This window comes from Crocodylus porosus, unplaced genomic scaffold, assembly GCF_001723895.1.
Source record: "Crocodylus porosus isolate Cpor-Errol unplaced genomic scaffold, CroPor_comp1, whole genome shotgun sequence".
NCBI lineage: Eukaryota > Metazoa > Chordata > Crocodylia > Crocodylidae > Crocodylus > Crocodylus porosus.
In genome coordinates this window covers 225,553,782-225,577,555 of record NW_017728886.1, presented here as the reverse complement: position 1 = coordinate 225,577,555, position 23,774 = coordinate 225,553,782, and the positions used below count along the sequence as shown (strand labels likewise).

General features: G+C 39.5%; 1 protein-coding gene across 2 annotated transcripts in view; it reads left to right on the top strand.

The window, feature by feature from the left end:
* The window catches only part of MMP16 (matrix metallopeptidase 16), a 287,844-nt gene that overhangs the window by 210,484 nt on the left and 53,586 nt on the right, over window positions 1–23,774 (top strand). For both annotated transcript variants that reach the window (XM_019550163.1, XM_019550171.1), the window contains exons 5-6: window positions 3,695–3,856; window positions 6,996–7,213. In XM_019550163.1, the coding sequence (XP_019405708.1) occupies window positions 3,695–3,856; window positions 6,996–7,213 (380 nt within the window). The remainder of the gene's footprint in view (window positions 1–3,694; window positions 3,857–6,995; window positions 7,214–23,774) is intronic.

Genomic DNA, 23,774 nt, shown 5'->3' with positions numbered 1-23,774 from the left:
TCTTGGAATCCCATCTCCCTGAAACTTTGGGATCCCAATGCCTCTCATACTAGTCTTAACTCATTGAAGTCACCCCTCATGACATCAAGGACTTCCACCTTACTGCTAGCCCTTGACACCATGCGCTGGATAGCGAATTTCAGCAGGCGATGATTGCTATCACCCAGGTGGCCGAGAATCCGCAGTCCCCTCACCAGGTCATCACCTGTGGCAAGGACCAGCCCCAGCAGGGCATTTCCCCTGGTGAGACTGTGCATCTCCTGAATTAGGTGGAGAGCTTGTATCTTGGCTAAGAAATCTACATGAGCAGTCAGACTGCTGGGACAGTCTTATGTATGAAATATTGAATGTCAGTTATTCACCATTCTTATTCAGGTTATGGTTTTATCTTGACACATTGGTAATAGAAACATACTTGAAAAATTGGAGGCACGATCAAATTGATTCTTAAAACACATAATTAATTCCACCTCTGTTCTTTGGTAATTTTTTTTTGGTTTGTTTGGGGTCTTTTTGTATTTTTGCTATATGATTCTGAAAATGTGTTGTAGCTGGATTGGAATTTGTAAGAATTGAGGTGCACTTTGCTTTCTTATTGGCCTGAATCATCCCCTATTAACATAACCAACCCCTCTGTCTCTCTAGATTCAAGATAAGAGAAACAGTTGCAGGGAGAGGGAGAAATACACAAAAGAGCTATTCCTTTGGTATCTTTCTTACAATCACTCTTCACCTCCCTGTTCCTGAAGAATCATATAATCATAGAAAATTATGGTTGGAAGAGACCTCAGGAGGTCATCTAGTCCAACTCCCTGCTCAAAGCCCCAACTCTATTATCCCAGCCAAGGCTTTGTCTAGGTGGGTTTTATAGACTTCCAAGGATGGAGATTCCACAACATCTCTGGGTAACCTGTGCTCTTGTAGAATAGGAAATTGAAAGGTAGCATGGAATCATTGAGCTGTTTAGATGGGAAATTACTTGGTTTGAAGAATATGCCCTTTAGCTATTTTGTTTTCGGTAAGGGAAAAACCATCTTGCTCAAAAGGAAAATGTGAAGAAAATTCCACTGTTATTATTTATAATTATATTTGATCAACAGCAGGAGATCCAGATTTGGCTCCCTTTGTGGGTAGTCACTGTACAAATATGCAGAAGTGATAGTTCTGTCCCAGGGACTTTCGTTTTAAGTGGTGTGTGTTGACTCAGTTTCCTTTCCTCTACCTGGATTAGTCTGTCCTTTACATCTTTGCTGGCACTATTTGGTGTGGCTACAAAAAACAAAGCTTATGGGCCCAGCCTTAAAACCTTTACACATGTAGTCCCACTGGCTTAAATAGATCAACTTATGTTCTAGACGTTTGCACAATTTAAACTGATATTTTATGAGGTAAAAGTCTTGGAAAAGCAAGTAGACAATAAGGCCGCATCCGGACAGATAAGTGTGTGTGTTTCCCCAGGGACAAATAGCAGCAGCACATACTTTCACACTGCGTGTGTGCTCCAGCATGCAGCAAGTTGCCCCAAGTGGGGTAGAGGAGGCTGGGGCTAGCACCTGAGTTGACCCCAGCAGCCTTACCTTGGATCCTGACATCCTCCTGGGGCTCCAGTGGTGGTGATCCAGATACACAGAGCTTACCAGCCACTGAAGTGTGGCTTCAGCTCACCAGGCTCTGGTTTCAGGCAATATACACTGGTGCCACATGCACCTCCCTGCTTTTTTTTGGCACAGGATTTTTTTACACCAGGATCTCCCGGTATCAAAAAAACCCACCACATTGCAAATTAGCAATGCAATGAATGCCTGCATGTGCAGCACATGTGGTTCATGGTGCCACAGACCACACAAGCATGCTCTTCTGGATGTGCCCTGATTGTTACAGGAGACAGTTAATGAAAGTTGATTTACAGTAGACAGTTTCTGGTCTGGATAAGTGATGCTCGCATTTTTGGCCCTATTTGCCAGATGAATGGCGCAGAGCCTGTTTGTGGGATGAATGGGGCACATGCTGCTCCTACCCTGGGGCACCACCTGACTGGATCCTATACTAACCCTGCATGCCAGGATTAACCTCCAAGAGCATCACTCTTCCCTTGCAAGGCCCACTGGGGAGCTCCATGAACAGGATTACATAGTGCCATGGACTGGATCTGGCCCACAGACCAAGGTTGGGCATCCCTGGTCTAGATCTTTATACCAGGTTCAACGCCTCTGTCTCTAGTTTTAGCAAGGCTGCAATAATTCCATGGATCAGAATTTCTAATTGCTCTCAACTACTTGTAATAAAAATCAAGTGTTGCTGTGAACAATTTTTAAGTGAAATCTGTATGCTAATACCAGTCTGATTTCTTTTATGGATTTCCAAAAAGATAGATATAAACACAATGTGAGCATGCCTATTTTTGTTCTCTAGTACACAATAATAACTGGGTGCCTCTACACATGCAATTAATTCACAGCAATAAACTTGGCACATATCACTCTGGAGCTCATTGCTCCCGGGTGCTGTGCCCGGGACCGCAGCACGTTGAGTTGGGTCAGAGCATCCCTGAATGGTAGGGAGCCTGGGGGAGGGGATCAGCCTGCCAGCCCAGGGCTGCTCTGACCTGGTTCAACATGCTGCAGAGGGACTGGCTGGGGCACAAGCATGGGGGTAAGCAGAAGCCACATGTCCCAGCCAGCTGGGTCAGCATCTACATGTGCATTGCTGAGGAGTAAATAATGCCACTGTAGGATAGTACTTCTGTTTACAAATGCTAACCTACAGTGGAGTTAATTAGTATACTCTATGCTCATAGCACTGCACGTGTAGATGCTGAGACATTTCCTGCAGAGCTAATTAGAGAACTTCGCAGTAAATGTCTTGTGTAGACGCACCCACTGAGAAACTTAAGGAATGATATGCATCACGTTCAGTCAGTTATTTTAATCTTTTCCATCTTAGTAACTGGAAATGCTTCATATTTGGTTATTATTAAGAGCTATTTTAAAACAAAAGCTTCTAATTCTTATATAGCCATTTACCTATGTAAAGAGAACACAAAGTACTGAAGTTACTTAGTTCCCACTGCAAAATAAATAAATAAAAGTGGTTCATATTTGACAGAGGTAATGGGACACCTATCTGTACCTTTATCTGTGTAATGATTTCAGTTGGGCTGATTCAGAAATGGACAACATGTACAGGTCATCAGCAGGGGTCTGATTGGAAACAGTAGGAAAACTAAGGCTCTCTGCAGGATTTGTCCTAAACAGGCAGTGCTCATTTTGTGAAGTTTACCGCACCTGGCAGAGCGATTTTTCCTTCAGAGCTTAAGACTACTTTTGTAACATAAACATTTTAATCATTCTTGTTGGATTAAAGTAGACTTTGAAATGGTATGTGAGCTAGCCATGGATGCAGGACTGATGCTCACTAACTGTGTGCACACTACAACACTATTTAAATGAAGATGAGTATATTCATTGGTATCCATCAGAGGATCACCATATTTCTGCCATCATAAAATGATAATCATCATAGTCTTGTTAAAAAAAAACAAAACTGCCTGCCACAGCTCAGGTGATCCCCTAGATGTTGATTCTTGGTTTCTTCTGGTAAAATATATTTTACCATTAATATATCTTTCATTATGGTATTAGCCTTGTTTTATTGTTCATATTATTATAAAGCACTTCCTTTTTTGTTTCCATAGGGAATGATCTCTTTCTAGTTGCAGTGCATGAGCTGGGGCATGCTCTAGGCTTGGAGCATTCCAATGACCCCACTGCAATTATGGCTCCATTTTACCAGTATATGGAAACTGACAACTTCAAACTACCTACTGATGATTTACAAGGCATCCAGAAGATATATGGTATGTTATTATACATGTGAGGCATTTTGCTTAAGAGCATTTTTGGGCATAAAGGGAGAAAATATAGTGTATGAAAGTGCAGTCTGTCAGCCATGGCTTCAGAGGCCTTGATTTCTTGCTATGAGGAAGCTAAGGATTCTGATGAAGCTCTCTTATTTAGTTTCTCACTGTTCACAACCTTAATCTAAATCTGCACTCAGCTGGAATGGCAACCTTAAATATTTAAAAGGGTAGTAAAGAATATGTGCAGAGAAATCCCGAACTATTAAAATATTAAGATATGAAAGCTTAAACCTTAACAAGCTTATTTCCACAGTACTCTGAGCTCATATAAATGGATGAATGGGTTGTTTGCACATTTATCTGTTATAATACTATGCAGTTCCCAGGGTACAGTAATTTTGTGGTCACAGCAAGCCCCCTATTGTGATAAATATAGTAAATTGATCTTAAAACTATGTTATTACCAACCCAAGTTTTGAACAACATAGGGAAAAAGTTCCAGTCTTTAAAATATCTGTGTACTTGTCTTTAGTGAACCAAATTGAAAGAAACATCCAGTGTAAATAAATTCTAAATTTATTGTGTTAGTTTAAGAAATCAAGTTAATTGGAGGAAAAAACAATTTACTGATTGTAGGTTTAACTCCTACAACTCCTACATTAATGTTTCTGACATTTCCAGGGGCACTTTTTCCTACATAGTTTTAAAGAGCTCGACACCTGTAGTTTAGCTATTAAGGATTCTGCTTTGCTAATTTAATTGAGTGCTTTTAGTATTACAGTGAAAGATGCATACTATTTGTATGTAAATGCAAAGTAACCAGTAGATATCATTTGCATTTGCAAATAGTATAGTTTAAGTTCACTAATTTGTTTTGCATTCATTAGTTTTTCAATTTAAATGTCTGAGTGGTAAGTGTTCTCTCAGGGTTAAACTGAATATTAACAGGATTATATTTCCTGCTAGTCTTTACTGTTAGGAAAGCCATCTCAATTAGTATAGGATAATAATGTACCTCCAACTGAAAGCCAGCTACATCCATGTTAAATATTCTAATATTAAGTTTTATTATAGTCAGACTGTTCCACAGAGGGAACCCAATGACTGGCTGGTTATAATTTCTTGTATGTTAAACTGAAAGAAGGTTATTTCTCATGACCTTGTACGTTGGTCTAGCCCTTTAGTCTACACTAAAGGGCTAGACAAGGATATTTTTTCTTTACACTAAATATTAAGCTCTGACAGCTGTAAGCTATACTTTTGAAGACATTTATTACCCCTGGGAAGAAATTCCTGACATCAATAGCAAATTATATATGAAAATTTAATTTGGATTTTGAGTCAAATTGATTTCTGTAATACATATGTTAAAAGGTTATTTGGATTCAATAAATAATACCTGTATTGAAGTAAACAAGTTCTATTTTGCTGAAAACTTCCTCATTAACTGTTAATTATGATTGTCATGCACCTTCAAATTATGAACAAAATACATGATTTATTAGATCTTAGTGATGGCTGTTTGGGGTTGTGTAGGTAATTTAAGGTTCCCTTAAATGTTCGGTCAGTAAATATTTATCCTTCTAGTTCATTTACCTTGATCAGGTACCAGAAATTCACATTTCACTGTGAGTTTTAGCTTTGTCTCCAGCTAGAGTTGCTGTTTAACCTACTATCATGCAAATGAGGGAGTGCAGCAAATGAGAGAGTGCAAGCTGCTTTGTTATACTGAAATTATGTAATTTAAATGATCAAAAGAGGAAGTGAGTAGACTTAAAATGCCGTTTCTGCCACCAGAAATTTTACTGGTCCTAGGCAAGACATCTTATCCTATACATGAGAAATATTATTAGACCCAGCATTTCTCTAGAAATTGAATGACTTTTTTTTCACTTTGCCAATTGTAAATCATATGATCTGACATTGAGAGTTTTAATAGCATGAATGTAGACCAGTAGTTTAACTATATATGGACTCGTTAGATCATCCTAAATGAGTGTCATCAACATTTTTACATCACACCAGTTTCACGTTTATTTTTCAAAAAAAAAGAGAATAAACTGTTTTGCAAATACTATGCAGAGAGTTAGCTAATTATTTTTAATTTGACTTTATCTAAGCTCATTTACCTATAGCAACAATTGCCATATTAGTAGCCATAAGTGCAATTGTACAGAACTCGCATGGAAATAAAAATGGTAAGGAACTAATTTTAGAAACTTTTAAAGAGCTCTACTATGTATTTATGACACGTGAAATGCCTGACTCCAACATAAAAATTTTCTTTCAATCCTAGAAAAGGGCTTTGTGTCCCTTAGGGACATGGGGAGATAACCTTTCCTGGAATTAAAATTTTCCAAGCTGTATTCCTGGGGAGTTGCAAGATACTAGATCTTACATCTGTCACTGGTACACAATTAATGTTCTGATCTGTGATTTGGGCCAGCATAAATGGTGGAGTAAGTTCCACTTCTGGGGAAAGAAGGAAGTATTTTTGTGCTTTTATGAAGTCTCTATGTGAGACAGCTAGTTGCTCAAAAGCTAGAAATGTTAATAATAGTCCCAGAATACACTAACTAGTAGACAGATGTTTGGTTAGGCTAGATAGTCAAGGGTGCTGGATCAATGCACTTTATTACTTGCTTCTGTCATTTCTCATGTAAATATTCCCACTCAATATGCAGTTTGTGTGTGTGCATAGGTGAATGGATAGATAAATACAGATAATAAAGAGGATATTCAAAAACATGGTTTGGTGAGGCTTTTGTTACATACTTGTAAGACACATTTCCTACATTTTACATAACAAACAAGAGTTTTGTTCTCAACAAGACAGTTTTTCAAAGTTGTTCAAGCACATGCTATAAACAATTCATGATTTTAAATTTCAGCACCCTTTGCAATCTCTAACTTTGTTGCTGAATAAAGGAGCAAGGTATCAATTCTCAAGAAATCATTCTTTTTTCCTTTGTTAGTGCCTCAGCTATCTGGAACCAAAACTGCAGAAATCATAAAAGGAATATCTAATCCAGTCCTCTATTGATACAGGCTTGTTCCTTACGGTGTACCTTTGTTGCACTTTTGCAGTCCTCTTTAAAGTGTGATCTGAATCAGTGTCCTGCTGGTATTTTTAAAGGTCCACCTGACAAGATCCCACCACCAACAAAACCTCTGCCAACAGTGCCCCCACATCGTTCTATCCCTCCAGCTAACCCTGGGAAGAATGATAGGCAGCCAAAACCTCCCCGGCCGCCCACTGGTGACAAACCTTCCTATCCTGGATCCAAACCTAACATCTGTGATGGGAACTTCGACACGCTAGCTATTCTTCGCCGGGAAATGTTTGTTTTCAAGGTAGGAGGCTGTGAATTTTTCAATGTTAGATCAAATGTCTGCATTTCTACTTTTTTAGAAAACAAACTCTCGTTCATCATGCTTCGACTTTCCCAGCCCTCTCACAGTTAGAAAGTTCAAGAAAGAAACTAAAAAATAAATACACAAATGGCTTAAATGTCTAGCAGAGGATTACTATAATGTTCTATTTTGGGAATACAGTCATGTCAGCAGAAACTGGAATGCTTCAAAATTTAAGGGTAAGTAAATGCTGCATGTTATGCAGAGATAAAAAATCGTAATTCATTCATGAATAGGGTCAATAGGGATGGTCTTATTGGGAATTTAGCCACTTCCAGGCAATGTTGTAGAAATTGTGTGTTTAGCAAACTCTTCTTTTACAAGGGCCCCATAATTTAACTTTATAATTAGCCCAGTCAGTCAAAGGGATATTTTTCATTGTGCCGTGGTTGCATTGATACATGTTTGAGTAAAGGTCTGTGCTAAAAGAATCTTCTTGCAGAAGTTTCAGTTCATCATTTTATTTGGAACTGCATATGTGTGATACGTCTCATACAACCTAGACTAGAAGAAAGCTTTTTTGATAGAAGAACTTAAAACCAAAGAAGCTAAGCACAACTTTTGTTAGAAGATTGTTATGATCTAGCAAAACCTTCTTTACAGTCTGTAAACTGGACTAAAACTATAGAAATACAAGAATCATTAGTTTCTTAAGTAAACTAATTGGCTGATAGATAGAAATTTCCAGCATTAAACAATAGGTAATAAACTACCTCAGAATATACACTGAGGTCCCAATTTTGTGTAAAAATAAACCAGGATAGAATCTTTGTTTTGTAAATATATATTTAATTTTATAATGGTACCAAGAGAGAATAGACATCTTCACAGTGATACTTAATGTTTATTCTTGTAGCTTCAGGGGGTTCACAGGCAACATAAGTACTATGGTGGATTTATCCTACCACATGGACCTGCTAATCTAGCAGTCCTTGTCTGCTTCTTTGTTCTTTGCTTTTAATCAGTATTAAATTATTAGATTTTTTTAATGTTTCTTTTAAGAAGAATGTGCTTATTTGCTGGTTATTCTATGGTACTTAATTCAGACTGTTGGGTTCCCTTCATAACCCAAAGGGCAAGTGACAAATTATTTTTTTTCCATAAAAAAAAAAAGCTGAGGATTTTGCCTTTTAGGAAGGTAGTATCTGTCATTTGAACACTTAGCATCTCTTTAAATACTGGTGTCCCTTTCTTGGGGAGTCTTCAGTCTTTGTGAATGAAATGGAAATATTAAGGAAGAATCTCATTTTCTAAGTTGACGTTAAACAGGATATTAAAATACCTACTTCCTCCACATATCATCCGTCTCAAGAACAATAGAATAGACTCTAATTTATTTTAGACATAAATCAATAAATATTGAAATGTTTGCCTGCTAATACAATTTTTTGGTCTAACCAACCCTGTGCTTTTGAACAAATAATTACATATAGTTTCTAACTATTTTCTTCCCTTTTTTACTTGAAAAGTTGTAGTCTTTAAAAAAAAATACTTCTAGTTTAATTTTGTATACTAGTCTTGTAATAGTTTATTTACTAAAGTCTATACATTTAGCAATGGTTCTAAAAGGCTGTTATCAGGAGATTTCATCCATACTGTCCCACATTCATGCTATCACTTCAGCCCCCCTCAAGAAGTTTGGGAAGGGAAAGGACATCACCTGAACAAGTGTTCACATTGGTAGGAACAGAGTTGGGCATTCTAAGGCCAGGTACCCTCTGTGAAACTAAGAAAACGTATGAACCCTGTCTTTGCTGATAGATTATCAGATCCTGATTTCTATTCCTGAAATTAACATAGGACTGGGGTTATTCTCTTGCTATGAGAATTCTGTTAGTTGCCTAAAAATAGGTAAAATGAGGAAAATCTGAAGGAACTTTTCCTTCACTGCCAGACAGCAGCACAGCTGAAGGGAGGGGGAGGCAGCAGTAGCTAGGAGCATTGGCTTTGCGTGTGTGTAAAAAAAAAAAAAACAAAATAGCCACCATCACTCTGGGCATTGTGGTAGCCAGCATTATCCCATGCTCAGTCACTGCCCAGGGCACAGAGATGCCCTACTGTGCCTCTGCTGCCAGAAGGACCAATGCTTGCTAGTTTGCTTTTTTTTTTCACCTCTCCCTACAATATTGCAGGGACCCAGCAAGATAAGTCAAGAAGTAAGGTTCAGGTTGTCACAGTTTAGCAGGCAGCAGGTGTTTAATGCAGGTATTCATTCCATAGATGATGTAATTCCATAATAAAGCACAAGTGGAAGTGGATTTAGTGGAAAGTAGATATCCTATAAATAAGCTGAGGAACAGGGTTGGGCATTCTAAGGTCTGCTTCACAGAGGAGATAACCTCCTTTCCCTAACCCTGTAGCCATTAGAGATGATAAGATACTAGCAATGGTCTAGGAACCAGTTGTAGTAGGCAGCCCGCTACAAGGAGGAAGCAGTTAGGGGGAGGAACATCACCTATACTTGATGAGTTATGGTTGTCAATATTCCAAATTAGTTAAGTTAATGAAGTTTCAGCTAAGTTAAATCATATCCCTTAAGAGGATAGGCTGAAAGTACAAGGATTATTTAGTTAAAGAAAAGAAGAGAAGAGAAGATAGAGGGGAGATTTGGTAACAGTCTTCAGACACTAGAGGAGTGGTTATAGAAAGAATAGTGATAGATTATTCTGTGTAGCAATAGAACAATGGCCTTAAATTGCAACAGTGGAAAATTAGATTGGATATTAGGAAGGACCTTCCTCACTATGAGGTGTTTAAGCACTGGAGTAAGCTACCCATACAGGTTGTCAAATCTCCATCCTTTTTGAGAGCTGGTTAGGCAGGTACTTGACTTGGACAGTTTAGTGAAAAATGAACCTGTCTTGAGCAGGGAGTTGGACTAGATGACCTCCTTAGGTCCCTTCTAATCCTACTTTTATATTGTTTTATGATTCTGTTGTTTGCATGTTCTCCTACTTATCATCTGTCTGCAATGTATGTACAATGACAAGTCCTACTGGTTGCAAATAGACAAATGTTTATCTCATGGGCCACGTGTAGGCCACAGATGCTAGGTTTGTTCTTGTAATTTTAGAATTGCTTGGGCAAGTTGAGTACCAAGTCAAAGATCTTGTGCACTGTGAAAAGTTGTCCCCTTTTTTTTGTAGTTTAAAGTAGAACTGAGCATAAGGCTTCCTTTACACATGTAGGTAAAGTTGCATGTGCATGACAGGAGGCACGATTGTGGGATCTTGCATAAGATCCCCTTGCACCTTATTGCTGGTGCAGTGGGGGCCTGATCCTGTGCTGCACTGCACAGGCAAAAAGTAAGTTCCCACAGTTGGGAGCCCCCTCAGTTGAGGGAATCCAGCCATGATCCCCGGAGGCTAGGGTATCATGGCAGCAATGATCTCCCATGCTCAGGGGTGCATAAAACCCTCAGGCCTTGGGGAACTGAGGCAGCCATGCTCCCCTGGGCCCAGGGGTTTCACGCTGGGCAAGGTGTGCTTGTGCAGCTGGAAGTCCTGTCAACCTTCTGCATATGCAAATTAAAGCTTTATAACAACCAGCTATAACATTAGTACACATTTTTAAGGTCTAACTTTATGGCTAGTTGGAGCTTTCTATTGTGTGATAAGTACTTTGCACATGTAGCTGGTCTTAAGGTAATTGCACAATTAACCAGTTAATTATACAATATCAGTTAATTATACAATACCTATAACATGTAGAGGGGGCCTAAAACAGTACAGGTTAAGATGTACTGCCAACTCTCATTTACTTCACCAAGTTTAATGTACATTCTTTAAAAGATAATTGTAAACAGGGTAATTGTGAAACAATTGTTCCTGCTCTGACTCAAGTTGTAAATGCATAAGTCCAAAAATTAACTTGTTCAAGACTTTACACAAATCAGCAAGTAAATGTAGACTTTTGTAGCTGAACCTTTCTGGTAGTGATGATGAGATTTTTGGGAAAAACAAATGAATATTCTTCAAATACACAGGAATTACCTCTTGTGTAACTACTTTGTCCTAATACAGTATAACCTCATAAATCTGGATATAAAAAATCCAGCTCTTCCCCCCCACCGCTCTAGGACCAGCTACCACTCCCCCCCTTCCCCACTCCCCCAGATGCAGGGGGGAAAGCTTGCACTCAGCGGCTGCCACTGCCATTCACCACCCCATGCGGCTGCTTCGTGTGCAGCTGCTGCTCCAGGACTGGCCACCACTACCCCCTCCCCCACTCTGCAACCGACCGCTGTGCCAGTTTAAAAAATCTGGCATTTTCAAATTTCCAGCAGGTGATCAGTCCAAAGCACGCCAGATTTATTAGGTTATAAAGTATATCATACAAACTTGAAGAAGAGAGTTCCTTAGGTTCCCCATTACAGGTAGGGTAGATGAGGAAGAAGTTTGCTCTTGAGAGAAATGTTAATTGAAAGCTAGCAATGGCATGTATGGGTTGAATTTTGATCAAGTGTTTTCTTTAGATGTGTAAAATCAGTCTCTAATTAGAATTTTTCTTGAAATCATGCTCAGTCAGGTACAAACAAGATAGCAAGGGTTTTGAGCACCATCATTTTTTATTTTGAGGCTCCTGTTAATTTCCACTGTTTTTTCTGGACCTATTAAGCATTTAACTTTCACTGTTCCTTTCAACTATTTTCTGCTCTTCTGTGACCACAAGCTGCTACAATAAACAAGGTCCTGATGCTGCAAAGTTAGGCCTTCCACAGGGATGTAGAAAATAACTGAAAAACAGAAGAAAACAAAATGATGATCCTTTTCTGGGGAAATTGTGCAACTCAGTATAATATTGTCTCTCTCCCTTTAATGCAGAATCTCTCAACCATTGTATTTGTTCATGACAGGACACCCTGTTTTCTCATATCGCTGGAGGAAGTCTGTTATTACAGGTGTTTCCAATATACATTTCCTTGTTTTCCCCTATATGATATAATTCATTCTACCTTTTAAGTTTTCTGCAGCAAAGCACCATAATTATAAAGATATTTAATCATATCCTATCTATAAGGCAAATGTCATTAGGCCTTTAAGGCAGTCTAGGTTTAAAATTGTTCAGGGGTCTAGTTTGGCCCTGATTTTAAAATGGCCACACCTATTCATAACATCCCAGAGGTCCCAGATAGAGTTGCTCCAGATATCTATTCCAGGGGTTGGCAACGTTTTGCTGATGTGGGCCAGCTGCCATCTGCCAGATACCTGTTCCCTCCACATCAAGGATAAACTCAGATGCCATGGAGATTAGGCTATGCAGTAGGAGGGAGGATTACAGAGGGGGTGGTTGGGATGGTGCAGCTCTGTGACACCCATCCCTCCCATGTTGAACCAGACAACTTTGTAGGCCAGATATGGCCTATGGGCTATAGGTTGCCAACTCCTAAATTATGCCAGTACTCTGAGTTTCATAGCTTTTATTACTTGTCGCATAGTGTTGGTTTCTTAGCAGCAATAGTACTTCCAGCTCTCAAGTATCATTAGAACTTTTCATAGGTTTTAGGGTCAGAAGGGACTTCAGTGGGCCATCTACTCTGACCCCCTGCCCCTGGCAGGCAAGAAAAGGGTCACCAAACCTGGGATCATGTGATCCCAGCCAGGTGCCTGTCCAGTCTCCTCTTGAAGACCCCAAAGGATGGGGCAAGCACCACCTCCCTTGGAAGCCCATTCCAGATCCTGGCAACCCTAACCATGAAGAACGTTTTTCTAATGTCCAGTTTAAACCTTCTCTCCAGTAGCTTATGGCCATTGTTCCTTGTTGTTCCAGGGGGTGCCCTGGTAAACAGATCATCACCTACTTCATGTTGCTCTCCTCTTATGAATTTATATGCCTTCACAGGTTCCCCTCTCAAGGTTCCCCTTTCCTTCTTTTCAGTTCTATATATTTTCACAAAATCCTTGTCCTTTGTAGCAGCCTGTGCAATCGGGTTGCAGTCACTGAAGGACAGAAAATGAGGATAATGTCTACATATTTGGAATCCACCCCCCTTAGTCCTAGTGTTTAGGGACCTGGTCACCTACCCTTATCATTTTACCATGTTAACTGCAGAATGGGTTGTTTTCTTCAAACACAGCGTATCCTATAAATACAAGTAAGAAAAAATCTTTCTACATCTGTGATAGATGATTGAGGTGTCCTGAAGGAAATGCACTATTAGTTGTCATATTTGCTATTTGTTCAGCAATAGGTAATCCCATGAAAAAGAGTGATTGGGGGGGGGAATACTTTTAAAGACGAGAAACAAAGACAACAACACAAGACTAAACCTTAATCTGTGTGTTTTTTTGGTGATTTTTGTTTGTTTGTTTTTGTCACGTGACACAATGTCTGTGCTGTCAAGCCTGGGAAAGTTCAGCAGAGCATGCTGTGCAAGAAGACGTTAGTTTGTCAGTTCTGTCATATGAAAGAGTGGGAGCAAGAGGTCAGAATTAGCCGAGGCTGAGGATAGCAGGCTTCTGGGTTCTAATCTTCATTTCATTACCTTGGAATGTGTGGAAAGAACGCTGATGGGGTTTTTCATTCCTGAGTTCTGTAGTCAAGGCAGCAGCTATAAGTCAACTAAGCTATATTTCTGTAACAGAAAAGAAGTGGACAGATAAAGCAAAACTCATTAGGGACTTCTTTACACCTAGAATAGTCCAAGACCATAAGAAATTAAAAGGATGGGGGTGTCAGCCATATTGGCATGAGAATAAATAGAAAAGCATCCAGAAAAAAGAAGGATGAGGAAAAAACTAGAATAATGATGGTAGGCAATGGTTTATAAATAGTAATAAGCACTTGGCTGATATATAGTTGTCTTTATCTGAAGATTTCAAAATTCTTCTTCAACCTTCCCACATACCAGCAAAATAAGTAAAGAATATAGTGATCATTTTGCCCAGCTCTTGAATGGAAGGTTATATGGTACCACCTCTTTAGCAGTGCATAGAAGTAATATGCTTAGTCTGGAGAAAATGTTGAACACTACTTCCAGCTGCAGGAGCCTGAGATAAGAACAAAGTAATTACCTGACTCATGATTTGGTCACAGCAGTCAGATTACTATTTCTATTCTTTAACTTTGATTTAACTCTTTAAGTCTTCTTTGTCTGGAAGTTGGCAATTCTAGAAACATCATGCCTCCTCATACCTTTATATTAAGATCCCATTTATAACTGGTTCATAAAAGGCAAAAGGCTAACACAGACATGATTATATGTGTTATAGAAAAGTTGTTGCCCTCTTGTTCTCATGAATGATTTATCATGATAAATTAGTCTTTTAGTAAAACATCTGTTTATTATTATTTAACATTTATAAACAATATACAATCTTAATATGCAGTGTGATCCAGTGCCCCTAAATGCATTGTTGAAACATTGTTTCAATTCTGTCTCAGAAGTAAAAGTAACACTTGCAACCACTGTTCCCTCTAAGCTGTGTGGCATGCGCAGCCATGCAGGCACACCTGGCAGTACAGCATGAGCACACCTGCACGGCTGCACGCGCTGCACAGTTTGGAACACTACTTACAGTATAAGCAAAATCACTTCCCTTATCAGTGATAACCACTGCTTCTAAGAAACTGGAAGGACCCAAATGCTACAAACTGAAAGAACCTGTAGAATAGAATAGAACATTCCTACAACATTTTTCACACTTGAGGAGTTTCACTGAACTCAACGAAATTGCTTAAGTACATACAGTAACTTATATACATAGAAGTTTAGCATTGTGGGGACATTGTCCATAATTGTCTTTAATGTTAAAATATTTGTGTAAAACATGCAATTAACATACTGATTCATTTTGAAATCATTTAATGAAACACGTATCTTCAAATAGATTTTTATGGTTCAAAATATCATATATATGGGGTCCCCCCATAAAAGAACAGTCTAGTGATTGCTCATATTCTCTATCCTGGGACACAAAGGAATACAGAGAAAAGTGTTTATAATATTCAGTTAAATATTGAAGAATGACCCCACGTTCACCAGAACAGCAAACTGAAAATCAGGAATGCCATATATACAGACAAAATCTGTAACTATAAAGCTCACAAGAAATACATTACAGAATAAAAGTTCTGTGCTTCAATTAGAGGAAAGAAGTTGCATACTATAATCATCATCATTGCTAGTCATTGTCTTCATTTATTCTTTCTCCATCTCTCAGAAGACAAGGTCTAGAACTCATTGAAATGCATGGAGGAATTCCCATTGGTTTCAATGGACTTTGGATCAGGTTTAAACTGAATATCCTACACAAGTCAAGTATGGCAGATCCTGAAGAAGATATAGTGCTTAACAGAACAGTAAAAGAGAAAAAATAAGGTTTAAAAATACAAACTAGCAAATAAATAATGAGGACTTGATTTAGCATCTAGCATTCACATGGGAATTCATTCTTAGGTAGGTTGTCTCATTGAGACCAATAATACAGTATAATATATTGTGGACAACCAGTGGGTATGATTAGATGAGTCGCATAAATAAAAGCTGCAGTACCAGGACTCTATTTTCTTCACTGCTGCACTGGAGTATCCTCTCATAGAATTACGTGGCAACAAACGGGTGTAGGTTGTAGCCGTGTTGGTCTAAGGACATAGGCGGACAAGGTTCTTTGCATAAATCTGATATCTTTTATTAGACCAACTTAAATAGTTGGAAAACAATTATTAAGCAAGCTTTTGTGTTCAAAAATTGTTTGTGGCAACAAACAGTATCTGTGGTATATGACAACAGTATTAGTAATACTACTAATACTTAATGTTGTCTGATTGATATCTATATATAAACACAGAGTGGTTACAGGCAACCCTCCCTTAATGCTGTTTCACTTAGTGCTATTTTGCTATAATGTTCATTTTACATTGATACCAGATTCCACTTAGCACTCAGTGAGTTTTGTTATAATGCTCACGGGCTTTGTACATTTCACTTAATGCTATTCCACAATGCTCAGTTTTTCAGGAACCAATTAAGAGCATTAAGTAGGGGTTGCCTGTACGCTAAATTACAAAATGAGAAGTCAAATCCTTCAAAAAGTTCAGTACTTTTAGTAGAAACAAATGACTTAGTAGAACAAATAAGCTGAGTATCTCTCCATCTCTGCCTTAAGGTATCCACACCATAAATTTTCTAATACAGCAAACAGGCAAAAAATTGTTTAAGCAAACACAGAAAAATGTTTATATTATAAAGTTTTACCTGGAAATCAGTTTTAAACAAACATTTTCTGGAACAATTAATACTGCTGTTTGATAAAACTTACAGTACAAGCAATTCCAATTGTTTACCTAAATTAGTTGAAAGGCCCTGATTTTGTACAACAAGAAATTTTAATTAAGCCTTGTGCTTTAAGCATTTTTGTAATTATTCCCTTTGGTTCCGTTAAAATGTAGCCCCAATTACTGTGTATTGTTAATTCTACAAGATAACACTTGTTGGCACTATGAACTGAAGATATGTCTCAGCGTAATTTTAGATTATTCCTTGCTGCGAGATTTTGTAATTAATTTTTGTCAATGATGCACTTTTTGTTCTCTCACCAGCAGAATATTTTAAATAACCTTTCTCCTAGGCCTCCAAATAGGCTAATTCCTGAAGAAGTAACATCTTTTGTTATCTAAATTTTCTCTTTATTCACTGAGAAATGATATTTTTTGTTATTCGCTTTCACTATTTTTGCACAGTATATATTATACAAAGTAAAACTAGGAAATTAGACACAAAAATGGGTTTAAAAGGTATTTAGATTGCAAAATCAAGCATAAAATGTTACAAAATATCAGATTTTTGGTTTCTTAGACCTCATGTGGCATTAATTTTGCCCACCCTATATTCTCAGCTTCTGAACTGAGCAAGGCCAAGGGCTGATGATAATATTGTATCTAATTTTGTAACTATAGACTGAATGGATAAAAAACTCTATCCCCAACTGAGAACTAGGTAGGCTTCTTTCCATGTAATTGCTCCTCTCTTGAGGCAACATGCTGTGCCCAAAAGTGTGTTTTGTAAGGGTGGAAACAAGCCCAGCCCTCCAAAATTCTTTTCTCTACCTTTATTCCATCAGTTCCCAAGAATCTCCTATATATTGTGTAGTATAGGTACTTACCGACCGCTTTGCCAAATGTGTCCAGCCCTCTATATGAATGTTCAATTATTGTTTAATAATGCCACTACCTCTCTGTATTATAATGACATGTAACTCGCAATATCCAGCATTCACACACACACACATCACCGATGCTAGTGCAGGAGCAAAGTAAGCTAAGGCAAAATCTTTATTTTCATTTTTAAGGCTCTTATCCACATATTTGGTTGATATATACATATTTATTTACATTAATTTGTTTTAGGTGTCAGGTTAATTCCATAATATGCTCACTGTTTTATCATATAATTACAAATCATTAGATTTTCAGGCATTTTTCAAACAAATTTTTTGGCTGGTTCTGAACTAGCAAAAGCTGATCAATTGATTGTGAAGGGCATATTTTTTTGGCCAACTATCATGCAGCATTTTTCTAAATCACACTATACTTCTCTGGGACTCATAGCTAATTTGTTCCTGTAACTCCAAGCTAGCGACAGACATTCACAAAGCCTGAGCCTGAATTGGGTCAGTCTTTGCAGGGTAGTCTAACCTGGCTAGGTTGAACCAGTTTGCAACAGCCATTCCCTCTGGACTGAAGAAATGCAGGCACATGCCTGCAGTGGCTCAGGCTAGAAGCTAGGGGGTGCTAGAGCAGCCCTCCCTTCCCTTGTAGAGTGCTGATCTGAGGTGGGGGCATGGCCAGACCCCCGCAGGCCCCTGCCTGCACCATCTTAGGCTTTTCCCCTCTTGCTGCTCAAGGGGCAGGAGTGTCGCCAGACCCCAGCCCTGGGACAGCATTCTGAGGCAAAGGTGGGGTCAGAGTCTCTGCTGGGGCCCTGGCTAGGAGCAGAGGGGCGGGGCCAGCCCTGCTCTCTGGAGCAGACAGCACAGCCCAGGTCTGCAAAGCATCTGGGATGCTGGAGGACTCTGATTTAACTTAAACCAGGAAGGGGTCTAGGACAGAAGTTGCATAAACCAGTTTGACCCAAATCAGTTAAGTCTGATATTACATTCAACTATGTTCCTCTTAAGCCAGTTTCAGCCATTTTGAAACTGGTTTATGTACGTTGAATTTATGTTCTGTTACAGGCTTGAACCAGTGTATCTGATCACTTAAACTAGTGTATGTGTAATGTCTGTCCCTAGTCCCAGAGCTCAGACCTGTTTTGTATGAATGTATAAATTCATGCTATTTAAATGCCAAATCTTTTAGATATCTTTTAGATATATTGAATGTGTACATGTTTGGGGAGCAGGAGGGTGAGGGGAAATGTATACATGCATGAATAGTGTTGACCATTATCTGTTCTTCTGCTTCTACTTTCTACCCTGTCTGCCACTGTGCTGCCTGTCCCCTCCCCTGTCTGCCATGTGCCAGTCATGCATAGGCTGCCTGGGCCACTTGTGGCATGTGTCATGGTTTGGCTATGCCTGCTGTAACTGATGTGGGTTTTGTTTGTCAGTTTTCCCTAGTGCTCTTGCTCAAGGAACTTCCTTGGTCTTCCTGGCTGGGTTCAAGACAGTTGATAAAGCAATTTGTTTTGAAGTACGTGTCTTCTACGTTTGGGTGCAGTTAATACATATATATTAGCCAGGCTCAAACAGTCCTAGAACCAGTTTGTTCTCAGGCCTGTTTGACTTCGTAAATCTGTCTGAGTCATCACAGAGAGCCTAATGACTGTGATGACTCAGACACATTCATAATAATAGTAAAGTCACTTGCTTATTCTTCATCCTGGAAGAAAAGCATCACATTGCATGTGTAAAAAAAGTGATTTGGGTAAAGAAAACTCAATCATTTGGATTTAGTAAATAGACAGAAAATGTCTTCCTTGAGCAGAAGATGAACCTATCCTGAACCAGTTGTTTGTGTGTGTATATCTTTTTCATCCAAATCTGATTCCACAGGTCAGCAAGTCCATTATAATCAGAAATAGCTAGAATTTAATTAAGTCTGAAGCTTATTTTTACATATAAGAATATTACTTCTAGACCAGAATATATATTTTAATGTGTATAAGAAAACTTAATGAAGCAAATCCTTTGATTTTTTTCCATGGGATTAGCATTTTGATTTATGTAGAAACATATTCACAGTTGATCAGAATTAACATTTCTGCTAAAGGACATTTGCTAACATAAGTGAGGCTGTATAGTACTAGGAATCATTACGTAGTTAGAATTAGTATCATTTTGAAAACATCTTTATGCCAACAGCTTGTCTGTTCCTTGTGTGTTTCAGAGGTTTTAAGATTCTTTTAAAACTTTTCATAAAGAGTGAAAAATAATTCCAGTTTCTTATCTTTTTCTAAACGAAACTAGAAAAAAGATTGTAAAGACATTGTTTATTTTGAATTAATGTGTAAGCAGTGATCCTTAACCTCTTTAGACTTTAGGTACCCTTCATTAAATTTATGCCACCCCTCATGAGACTTGAGGAACCCATCAGAAAATCCCAGCTTAGTTTTCACTCATTTTTGACTAGTGAAAAATAATAGAGCAGTTCTGTTGCAAAGAACACAGAGGGTATGTCCTCACATGCAGGAGCATTAACTTGTAGTGGCAAAAAAGTATCAGCACAAATTTGTTCTGCTACTTTTTACCATTGCACACACCCCTCCATGTGCACTTTGGTGCAAGGCAACATTCCCAGAAGCAACAAAATTCTGTTTATTGTTGTAAATTTGCAGCATGAGCACATTTTAACATGCCAGGTGTGTGGTTTGCAGCACCACACACCATGCATGCCTGCATGTCTGGATCTGGCCAGAAAGTCCACAACAGGTCAGAATATTTTTGATACCTTTAGTGCCACATACCGTACATTCAGCTGTTCTCTGCACTTCAGTAGAGCAGCACGGGGGTTTTTTCATACCTGGTTAGCCAAGGGTCAAAAAATCCCTGTGCCAAAAAAAAACCCAGAGCAGTACACGCAGGCCAGCACCGCTGCTCAAAACCAGAGACTGGCCCTCTGGAGCCATGCTCCAGTTGACAGCCAGGCTCCTCATGGCAGATTTGCCACTGTTGCAGCCCCAGGAGCCCCCAGGACCCCAATAAGGCTAGCCTTAGCCTCCTCTACCCCACCCAGGATAACTTACCAGATGGTGCAGGCGTTCCCCTGGGACAACTAGTGGCAGCACAAGGTGTCTTGCTGCTTGTTGTCCCCAGGGAACCAAACATTCACACTCATGTGGACATGACACCTTTGAAAGGATCTCAAAAATCACTAATGTAGAGAATTGAAATAGTCAGATTATCTACATTTCAGACATGATAAAGAGGCATCACAACTATTATTTTTAAATTAGCAAACAGAAGTACAGTTAACTTGAATACTAGATTTTTCAGAAAGTCTCTTTAGAGGGGGATGTGGTTGTACGAAGAGTTGACAGGGGAGGGAATGTGGCCAGGCTGGCCCATGGCTTCTTTTATTTGTACTGCATAAAGTTCCAAGAAAAGGGCACAAGTGGAACAATGACCATAAATTTAAGCTATCTCCTCCTGGTGGGAGTCTACAGAGTGGCAGCCCCTAAGCCAACTTGTCTTCCTCTGAGGTAATGAATTCATTCTTGGAAACAAATGGGTTTCCAAGACTGCACCAGAAGAGGTAAATCAAGCTCAGTAAAGAGGAGTAAGTTAGAGGTTTCTGAATCACAGGTGTGCATTATATAATGTTGAATAAGAGTTTGCATCCATTGAGAGTGATGACTGGAAGCAGGACTTTTTTCAAACAAAAACTGAGGAATCTTGTATTATGATATGATAAATTAAAAATACATGAACTAATCTGAGGATTAGAGAAAGCTGCTACCTTTGGTGGGATCACAACAAAGCTTTTTGTACTATGTGTTTTTTCACCAAAAAGGGATACAGAATTTATCATGTGTTTTCTTCTATACAGTGAAAAATGCTTTAGGATTATGAAACATATAACATAAATCTAAATTTCTTTTCCTCAAACGGCTGAAATTCTTAAATGAACAATTCCATGTCAGTGCAAGTTAATTAAATACTGTAAGAGATAATTTAGAGAATTCCCCTGAAATGAAAATTTCATAGATTTCATAGACATTAGGGCTGGAAGGGACCTCGGAAGATCATCGAATCCAGTCCCCCACCCAAAGAGCGGGAAGTCAGCTGTGGTCATAGGATCCCAGCAAGATAAGCATCCAATTTACTCTGTAGATGTAGGTGCTCTGTTCAATGTAGGTGCTCGAACCACCTCCAATGGCAGGCTGTTCCAGACCTTGGGGGCTTGGATAAGCAGAGGGTTTCCCTCAGTTGCTGTGAATGGACAAATCTTTCAGCACCCTAACCCTAACCTTAACCCTCAGTCCTGGCAGGGCTTCCACACCTTACAGTGGGTCTGTCCCTAGCTGCCCTTAGTAGTGGCTACCAGTTTATCTCAGGTCCCTCCTGACTTTTCCAGCTGGGCATTAGTGGTGACCCTGGGCTCATTTAACCTAGTTGCTAAAAATAAAATGCTTTTTAAATAAAATCTTCTCTAAAAGAAAGGAAGGAACGAAGGAATATTGGAAGTTTTTGAAAATGTTAATATGTTTTTCAACCTTGGTATCCTAATAATTTTGTAAAAATTCATCAAAATAATAGTAACCAATGATTGTTCATATCTAATACTGATATTTATTTACTCATAATAGATAATTAATTTGCAAACTTTCTCCTGCATACTTCAGAAGACCAGCGGCATCTGCCCTATACCAGTGGTTACCAACCATTTTTTTGCTGTACCCCACTGCTGGGAGCAAAGTGCAGCAGCAGCCTGGGGTCGGAGGCACTTCTAACACACAGCGTGGCTCATCCTCTGTGTCCATTGCCGCCACAACCCTCATTTGGGTTGTGACCTGAGGTTGGGAACCACTGGCCTATACAGACCTCTACTTTCTCCTGGGAAAGTCTTGTGGGGTCTCTCAGGAGAAACCACAAGTGTACTGATTTTCAGGTTTTTTCTACCAGGGTAAAAATGGCCACCACAGAAGAAAAATAATGTGAGAACAACTAGGGCTAAATAATTTCAAGGAATGTTTCTCCTGGGACATCAGCTATCTGGACATGCTATAGCTTCTCTCAGAAGAGAAAATAGTTCTCCAGCTTCTCCCCCTTCCCCAGAGGGAGATAGTGTGTTGCTTGCTGGACTCTGATCATGGGCGACTGGTGCCTCCTGAGTCTGGGGGGGGACACAATTTGTAGGCGGGCCTGGGGGGTGGGCCAGAACCCCCATATCCAAAAACTGTGTGGGGAGGGGGTCAGGGCAGTGCTGTGGTTGGCCGGAGCACTCTGATACTCCGGGCTCCAGAGCACTGTCAGAGAAGGCGGGACTAGGTAGGAAGTAGAGCACGGTCCCCGGCCATACAGTCAGGCCAGTCCTGGCCCCATCCTGCGTGGTGCTGAATTGGGGTGCATCAACAGTCCCCCCAGCCAGAAACAGATTAATCTGTAATTGGGGCCCTGGGCAAGCACAAAATTGGAGGCCCCCTTCCCCCATGGGAGCTGGACTGTGTTTGGGGGGGGGGTGGAGCCCCTTCCCCTCCTAGTGTTGGAGGGGGAGACTGGGTGGACCCTGCTGGGCTAGGGGGCACATGCCCACCTCTTTTCCCTGCTCCCTACCCCTGCTACAGCCACATTTACACACATATGGGAGACAAGGTTTTCTGGGTAAATCTGATATCTTTTATAGACCAACTAATTAGTTGACAACATGTTTCTAGTAAGCTTTCATGTTTAAAAGCTTTCAGGTTTAAATACCCTTGGTCAGGCTGAGGAAGCCTCTGGAGTTGGTGTGCTCTTCCTGGATGGAACAAATAGTAAAGAAGCCAGAGGCTGGTCTGCATGCAAGCCAGTTAGTGAAAATATAAATTGAGAAATCAGTGGATGAGAGAATCAGTGAGTGATTCTGGTTATGGTTACCGCTGGTTATGACATATCACCCCTCCCTCAAACCAAAATATATCTACTGCTCTCACAATTATTGTACCCCTCAACAGAACTATCACCATTCCTAGATCTGATGGCTGCACCTCTAAAAATACAATATATCTCATCCAATGCATCAAATGGCCTGATGGAAAATACATAGGAGACCAAACAACAACAGCACACCTGAATGAACACACACCGGACATCTGTTAAAAACAAGAATACCCAGTTACCTGTGGGGGCACATTTCTCACAAGAAAAACACTCTTTCTCTAATCTCTCATTCCTGATCCTCAAAGGCAATTCACAAAACACTTTTTAGAGATGAACCTATGAACTTCACTTCATCAGTGTCCTGGATACAAAAAATCATGGACTAAACATATACATTGGATTTATGACACATTATAACCTGCCTAACATCTGACTGCCCAAGTACCTCTCCACTTCTATCAGCTACATTCATCCCCCTTCTTTCC